The sequence below is a fragment of the Akebia trifoliata genome, chromosome 10 (assembly GCF_017979445.1).
Source record: "Akebia trifoliata isolate Shusen 1 chromosome 10, ASM1797944v1, whole genome shotgun sequence".
Taxonomy (NCBI): domain Eukaryota; kingdom Viridiplantae; phylum Streptophyta; class Magnoliopsida; order Ranunculales; family Lardizabalaceae; genus Akebia; species Akebia trifoliata.
The window spans coordinates 31,407,540-31,416,407 of NC_141384.1; the positions used below are offsets into that span (position 1 = coordinate 31,407,540).

The 8,868-nt window shown below is 36.1% G+C and overlaps 1 protein-coding gene across 1 annotated transcript; it reads left to right on the top strand.

The window, feature by feature from the left end:
* The first annotated feature begins 2,629 nt into the window (after window positions 1–2,629).
* LOC147393898 (plant/protein) lies at window positions 2,630–6,138 on the top strand. The gene is made up of 4 exons (XM_086456858.1): window positions 2,630–2,968; window positions 3,090–3,359; window positions 5,081–5,240; window positions 5,765–6,138. Exons 1-4 carry the CDS (start codon window positions 2,747–2,749, stop codon window positions 5,941–5,943), a joined length of 831 nt encoding a protein of 276 aa, XP_086312984.1. The 5' UTR covers window positions 2,630–2,746; the 3' UTR covers window positions 5,944–6,138.
* The last annotated feature ends 2,730 nt before the right edge of the window (window positions 6,139–8,868 follow it).

Sequence of the window (8,868 nt, forward strand, 5' to 3'; positions counted from 1 at the left end):
TGAATCTATCTATGCACATGCCACATCATTAATCTTATGAATAATGATAAATGCACTTGATTCTTGTAGGTGATTTTTCATATATCTCGATGAAAAAGATCTATGATTCTGTATTCTTATCATGTCAACTGTGTATCCAATCCTGTACTAATATTAGGTGCACTCTTCACGACTCTAATCTTATATATAAATTGAGATGATTTTTTCCCATGATTTTAAGATGAGTAGTGATTTTTTGACGCCTCCTCTAACACATGCCTCCTAATGTGGCATAAATTAAAATTATAGATTTTTTTTTTCCTTAAGATACATAAATGTACATCCCCATAAATATGTGCAATTGTGTATCCTAAGAAAATGAATCTATGGTTCAAGCTTATACCACATTAAGAGACGTGTGGCAGTGAGGGGCGTCAAAAATTCATTATTCTTTTGTCATAGGTATTTCCCTTATCCCTGCACCTCTAGATGTATAACGAGGACAATCTCTCATAGATTCTATTATTTAAAGAACTAGTGTGGTAATGTTAAAGAGATTGCTGTTTAAGTTAGATTTACAATAATATAATTCATTGAAATTACCTCCTCCCTACACACATACACACATCCAAAAAAAAAAAAGAGTTTCTATTGCCACACCAACTTTTACTATTATCACCCTAAGATGTGTTCTAATTCTTTGGTGCTTTACATATGAATTTGGTACTTGACTTAGGAATGATGACATTGATCAAATTCTTGAAATCAAGTTAATGAATTCTATCGTTATTATACTTTCCACTTATAATCCCTTTCTACTTTTATTTTTACACAATGCTTAATTAAACAATGAAATTTGCTTGATGATAAATGATTATGATTTTTGGGAAAAAAAAAATTTTAAGATTTTTTCCACTAATATCGTTTTGTGTAGTATATTACAATGATTAACAAGAAAAATATATAACTTGTGTTTACGTTTTTTTATTCCTAAAATTGGTTTTAGTTTTAGTTTTATGTATGTGGGTTTGGACGGTGAATGGGGTTGGGTGTGATTGTGAAATCAAAGAGAGCGAAAAAGAAAATTTTAACTTTTCTAAGACATTTTGACAGTTACGTGTCTCCCCCAATTTTCAAATTGACTTCTTTAAGAGTAGAGATTTGTTGTGAACAAGACATTCTTCTTCTTGACCAAAAAAAAAAAAATTACCTCTTATGACTGTCTTCTTCTTGGTAGCTTGACAAGAAATTACCAGAGTGCACCTCTTGACAAAAACCTCTAAAATTCATTTTCTTCAGATTTTTTAAACGCTAACTTTAACCTGATCATATTGAATCTTTTGTGAAAATTCTTGATATTTTGTTATGATTTTGTTTTTTTGATTAGTGAATTCTTTTGTTTTAATTTTTAAAATATAAAAAATAAAATTATTCTAGTTGATATATTTAATCCCTTACTACTTTTATTTATTTATTTGTGCTTATGTTGGGTTTCCCCATCCTTCGGGTGAGACTAATCCCACAGTCACACGAATTATCCCCTCGAAAATTCTTACATTCAATTGGTTGAGTCAGGTGTCAATCAGAATCTAAATGGTGAACCAAGGAATTCATTATCTTCTGGGATTTTGAACACTCGACCTATCTTTCTGGAGGAGCTTATCAGGCTTGACTTGCCACTTGGCCAATCCCATGGGGTTTATTTAGTCCCTTAACATGGCCTCATCTTTATATATCTAGCCCTCCTTCAAGGGGTAGGGGAGAAACCTCTTAATTGATTTCTTCTCTACAAATTTAAAATTTTAAACTTTTATCCATAACTACCTTTTCATAACAATTATATTTTATTATTGTAAGCACTTCAAACAGGTTGATCTTGGGTACATTTTACCTCCTTAATTCTTCCTAATATTTGTTCTCAATGAATTTAAATTTATAAACTTTTATTTATAGTTTTCAATTAATAAGATAAAATAATTTATATGTACAGATCAATTCAAATTCATATTTTTCAACATTAGCTTTCCAAATTTTTTTTACTCAAAGAGGGCAATTATCTTCAACTTTCTCAAAATTCATATCTTGTTTTTGGAGCTTCATGGCTGAAACAGACAATTATCTTGAAATGGAGAACTACGGTAAAAAAAAATTTACCCAATAAGATAAGCTTTTAAAGAGTTTTTAGCAAGAGATTGATTGGTGTTCATAAATTCTCACATCGCGGATGTGAATGTATGTACCAAATCATAGATGCTTGTCATCGAGATCCAAGTGAAAAGCATCTATGGATATGTGTGCAGCTCCACATTAGTAATTTGAGAATCGGTGGTACTTTTTAATTTCTTAGAGAAGAGGACGGTCATGGCAAATCATTAATGAAAAAATTTGAAAAAGGCTTCCTAGGAGAAACAAATGGAATAATTATCTACCCATCTCGATCGGGTGTTGTTAAGGGCACATTAAATGTACTAAATACATTTTGAAAATTAGATTTTGTACTAAAAATGCCCCTTAATTTTTTTTTTTTTTTTTTTTTTGTGATCAAATGTGCTTAAGCCCAAGGTGTATTTATTGCACTTTAACATGTGCTATTAGGGCACACGATAACAAAACGCATTAAAAAGAAGGTACACCCACGCAAGCAAAAGCGGTGAGTGCCGACCAATCCTGTCATTAAGATATCAGCTCCTCTTATCTTTTTCATTTGACTCTGATAAAAATATCTTCCTCTCTCTGTCTGCCAATTGCCAAAGCAGCAGAGGAGAACATGGCAAACACACTCGGCCTTTTCAACCTCCACGCTCTCCCAAATAAATCTCATAAAATTGTTTCAGAAATTCCCAATCTCTCCAAACCCAACAGAACTCATCATCTTCCCAAACAACACTCCAACACTTCACCAAAACTATTCCAACAAACTATTCATCAACTGAAATCACATTCTCTTCCCCTCACAGTATTCACATTGCCCTTCTTGTTAGACCTACAGGCAAGTATTATTTATATATATATATATATATATCTCATTCTCTCAACAATTTCACTTTTTTTTTTGCTTCTGTTGGTTTGATTCTTTTATTTATTTTTTGGGGGTAATTTGAGTTCAACAGGATGCGCTTGCTGTTGATGGGGAATTTGGGTTGTTGGAGGGTAGGACTTTTGCACTCATCCATCCCATCGTACTGGGTAGTCTCTTCTTTTATACATTGTGGGCTGGTTATCTGGGTTGGCAATGGCGACGTATCCGGACCATCCAGAATGAAGTTAATGAGCTCAAGAAGCAAGTGAAGACTGCCGTCCCTGCACTAGAAGGTGCTCCATCAGCGGAAGCCTCCACATCGGTGTCACCCATAGAGACCAAGATTCAGCAGCTCACTGAGGTATACCATGAGTTTTTTTCTTTAATTTTGTTCAATTTCTGTTTTGGGGAAATTCTACACCGATTCCTGTTTCGGTACAAAATATTGGTCCTGTCTCATTTGTATAAGAGAAATTTGTGTTGCTTTACCTTAGTTCTCTTTATAACGTTCAAAATACCTAAATTTATCACAACATTTCAGTAGATATCACATTCGGGAACATTGACACATGTCCACCCCCAATGCGCCAAAATTATACCGAGAACAACCACCCAATGCCAAAGAGAGACATGACTGCTCGTCAATACGCCTGATCACTTATCATGGGTGTTGTAGAGCCTGATAGTACTAGTCAACAAGGAGGTACTGTAACTCAAGCCACGCCGGTTGAGCCGATGAGTAATTTCACTAATATTATGTAAAACCCTAGTTAGGTTTCCCGAGGTATTTATATTTCTCGTTTTTGGTGAAATGGTGTAATCTGTAATTGCGAGTTTTCTCTTCTTAGTGGAATTAGTGTGATCCGTGGACGAACCTCAATCTTGAGGGAACCACGTAAAATCTGTGTTTCTTTGTGTGATTGCACCTTGTCTTGTGATTGTTTTTCGATTCGTTTTCTTGTTTTGATTGCACCTATTTTCTTAACAATAGGAAAGTTAATTACCCGGGTCAACCATTCAATGTCAAGATTTGTTGTTTGTCAGCACATCAGTGCTTGTGATTGGGAATTCAACCACCCCACATCAAGATAATGATGTCATCACCTATGGAGAATCTCTTGGTAATTTCTTGGGATGAACTTGTCCCCTCCATTAGTCTCCCTCTTGGCATTGGGGTCAATGGCAAGGCCTTAGTCTTGAGAGCCTGAATCCAAACCGAGAGCAATGTGCTTGCCTGTATAAGCACTCAGACTCGATTGCGAGTTTTCATTGCTCCCACATGTTGTAATGTATAAGATATAAAAATCTTGGACTTTTCTAGTTTGAGGCTCTTAATCAAATAGACAATTGCGATAAGAGGAAAAGAATACGGATTTCCTAGATATCGGCACTGGACTTGTAGGGATTAGTACAGTTTTTCTAGGGATTTTTATTGGGAATTCCTAGCACCTCAACCATATGTTTGATGGAGAGCCTCAAGGATTCAGGCTAGCGTTATCCAAAAAACTGTCTTCATCTCCAAAAAAAAAGGAGTCGTGATTTTAGCTTCAAATTTTCTGGGATTTTTGCTGAGTTTGTGTACAAGAAAAGGGAAAATGTGAGATCCACCACCTCAATATGTCCCCCTACATGGGACACAATTGTGGGATTGTAACAGTTGAATTTTTTCCTATTTTTTGGTGGGACATGTTAGAATGGTGAATCCCATATCGCTACTGTAAACGTCATAGCCATTTATGTGAATTCACAGACATCCTATTTCATAGACCATTTTGCTACCTACAATGTTGCTGCAAATTTGCAATCTTCCTATCGGGTAGATTTGATTGTGGGTCTCTTAGGATCCTAATATCACGATGATCCCAAGTTTCTGAGGCTAAAAATCTATTTTGTGCAAGACTTAGAAGAGGAATGGGTCTCTGTATTAAAAGTAGGGAAACTTTGAATAACTTGAATACTATATTAAAGTAGCTTGGCAGGTTGAGACACCATTGATGGTGATCTATGTGATATATATATATATATATATATATATGTATGCTGACTTGAATAGCATCTGAGCCATTAGTTTTAAAAGTACAGGAAAGGAAGGAGTTGCTGAAAGGGTCATACAGGGATCGACATTTCAATGCTGGTTCGATACTGTTGGGATTTGGAGTATTCGAAGCAGTTGGTGGAGGAGTCAACACATGGTTTCGGACTGGCAAGCTATTCCCAGGACCCCATTTATTTGCAGGAGCAGGTAAGGGGCAGCTTCACAATGTATGTCGAGGTGTTTTATAGATTGGGTGTCTTTAATTCGATCCCATATATTCATATGACCATCTGTGAATTTTAACTTATTTTTTGTTAGGTTTAGAATCTCTTTGGCTTTTGAAGGAGATAGCTTTCTAATTTGGTAGAACTTGTGGGTATTGAAACAACATAGCTAGATTCAAAACTGACCTTAACCCAAGTTACTTATCTCATTAACGCAGACTTACTGGTTTCACCACCAAACATTTCGAAGCTGTCAGCCCATTAAGTTGGTAAAGTTTGCGAGTGTTAGTACCACAAACTTTGGTTCAAAACTCTCCTTCAACCGCTTACCTACTAAACAAGAGAAAAAGAAAGATCTTTTTCTCCATTCCTTGTGTTACAATAGACCCGAGGAGATCATTGTATATTTGCAGCATGAGTTTTCAAATTCAAGTTGTTAGAAGCCAGAAGCCAAGGTTTTAAATTCTCTCTTCTCATATAAATTATTGGAATGTTTTTATGGAACAGCAATTACAGTATTATGGGCAGCAGCAGCAGCTCTTGTACCTTCCATGCAGAAAGGGAGTGAAACTGCTAGGAATCTTCATATTGCCTTGAATACACTCAACGTCCTACTCTTTGTCTGGCAGATCCCCACTGGGATCGATATTGTCTTCAAAGTTTTTGAGTTCACAAAATTTCCTTGATTGTCATATAAAGTCGGTGTCATCTCTCTCTCTCTCTCTCTCTCATTTTCTTAGTCTAACACCGACAAGCACAAACATATATGGGATTCACATTACTGGTTGAAATAAAGTTAACAATTTGTCCAGCAAGATGAATTTGCGTTGTGCAATTGGTGGATGATTCTCAATTTTAATTTTATTATTATTATTATTATTTTTTTTTGTGTGTGGAACATGGTAGTAATTTTTCTTTTGCTTATGTTAATAATTTCTGATTAATTTCTTTTTTCTTTACTTTTATTTATTTTTTAAATTTTCAAGTTACTCTCTAACCTTATAATTGTAGGGATTATTCCCAATAAAATTTGAAGGACCATACGAGGTGAAATCCTCAACGAAAAAAAGATCGCTAATCTCATCTTTTCTTCCAAAATTGAGAAGAGCTTATTTTTCTTCTAATTAAGAATGCTACATTCATTAATGAAAAGGGTTCATTGGTTTATCATGGTTTTATGAAGTGGTGTCAATCGAACAGAAACAGAAGACAAATTTCCATTAATTCGCACATTCTCACCTTACCCTTTTTTTTTCAACCATGTTTCTCATTCTTCTTAGCCATAAGTATGAGCGAATTTCACCTTAACTTCTTCCTGTGATATCCACCCAATTAAAATGGCTTGGGTGCTATGATAGTGTAGTGTGACATCCGTTTCTCTTTAGGGTATGTTTGATTGCACATGGAAAATAGGGTGGAAAATTAATTTTCATGGAAAATAACATTTTCAAGTGTTTGATTGCACATGAAAATGGAAATTCATTTTCCACCCCAACCAAAAAATTCACCAAAACATGGATTTCACTTTTTTACCCATATGGGTGGAAAAGTGCAATCCACCCAAATTTTCCATCCCCAATTTTTCCACACTTATATTTTTTTTTTTCTCTACCACCACCACCACCACCATCACAATAACCTCGTCGTCGTCACCATCTTCGTCACTGTCATCATCGTCGTTGCCGTCACCGTCATTGCCATCTCCGGCCATTCTCTCTCTCTCTCTCTCCTGCTCCATCCCTCATCTCCTCCGTCACCACGCTCTCCCCTCATCTTCTTCCACACTTACCTCTGCCGCCATCGTCGTCACCACCACCACCACGACATCCACCCCCCTCCCTCTTCCTCCTCCTCATCTTCTTCCTCTTCCTCTTCCACTCCTCTCATCTTTTTTCTCCTCCTCCTCCTCCTCTTTCTCTCCTTTTTTTTTTCCCCCATATAATTTTCCCATGATTTTATCCAAGTATGATCAAACAATAGAATTTCATTTTCCAACCCTACCTATTTTCCATCACACTATTTTTCCATGGATTTCAAATTCCATGGAAAGTCACTTTCCATGCAATCAAACATACCCTTAATTTCTTCTTTTTCCTGATAGGTTGGTCGGGTGGTGGAGATGGGGTTTTTTTTTATTATCTTAGGTATGTGGTATTCCCACTCATAGACTTTAAACCAATTTGCCGAGTTGGCACCTTCGATCATGACATCCAAATCTTATTCCCATTTTCCATTAAAAACTCAATTTTTCCAACTAAAAAGAGAATTTTCTATTCTGATCCAGAACATCTCAAGGCCTCAATACTCACTTTGACCCTGGGCACTGGGGAGCAAAAGCGCTCTCGTATGCAGTCAAACCACTTGATACTTACACACACATTTTTGTTTTAAATCATTTAAAATTTAAGCAGTTTTGAAATCACAAATGTTTAAAAACAGAACATGACCTTTTGGTGAAGGTATGCGGTGGAGAGCCCCTTCAAGTTAAACTTCCTTTTTCAATGAAGATCTTAGGGTCCCATGGTCTCAAAAAAAAGAAAAAGAAAAAAACAATGTTCCCTAGACAAACTCTTTTCTAGATCTATGAAGTGTTGTGCTTTAGAATACACCTGATGGAAGATGTGTTGAGCAAAGCCCTGGTACGAAAATTTTCAAACTTTCTCTAAGAAAGTCCCTCACCCCTATTAGCTAACTTTCTCCAAGCCCTACTTGCTATTTTCTAAGAAAGTTGTCTTGTTCACTGCATATTTCTTTTACCTACTTAAGTAAATTCAAGTCTGTTATTTATTTATTTTTTGAATAAGACTTAATGAGAAACATTCAAAGGTCCAGGCACACCAAGATGTCAGCACAAAGACTTCTGACTTTTCCTAGTGCAAGCAATTTGAACCGATCCTAACAGTAGTTCCAAGGACCCCACCAACTCCATGGCTGGCTAACCTCCATGAGGAGATCTTTCCACGTTTCGTCCAACATTGTGGTGCTGAATACCCATCCTAAATGTATCATTTCAGACTTCCAGCCAAGTCAACATCTATCACACCAAGGGACCACCAATGATACCAAGTGGCACAACTAGCTCTTTGTCTTACCATCGCAATTGGTGCATATATTTCAAAACAAAGGAGACATGTAGGGTTGCACCACTTGCCATTGCATTGAGTTGATGGGTCCCACTTCGAGAATATACAAAAGCAAGAATGAACAGCGATCCGTACAAAAATAAAGATTATCAGAAAATAAATTTAATTTTACAAAGGATGCCACCCCACTCATTAAAGTAATCTTCTTACTCGAATAATCGCCGGAGAAGATTAGAGATATAGAGATGGATCTCGATAAGATTTTCATTGAATTAGAGAAAGCATAAATCAAAGTTCCTACATAGTTAATTTGGTGGGTGTTGAGAAATAAATAAGTCCCAAATGGGTATGTTTACATCACTAGGACATGAATGAGGGTACCATGCTCGTGAAAACAAGTGGTGGTGAGACAAATGACTTTCAATTATAATAGGTTTACTCCAAGGATCACCTTTGAGTGTTTTTGTTCTGTTTTTTTTTTTTTTTTTTTAAGGCTTATTGAGGGCATCCCAACCCTTTGGGTGAGAT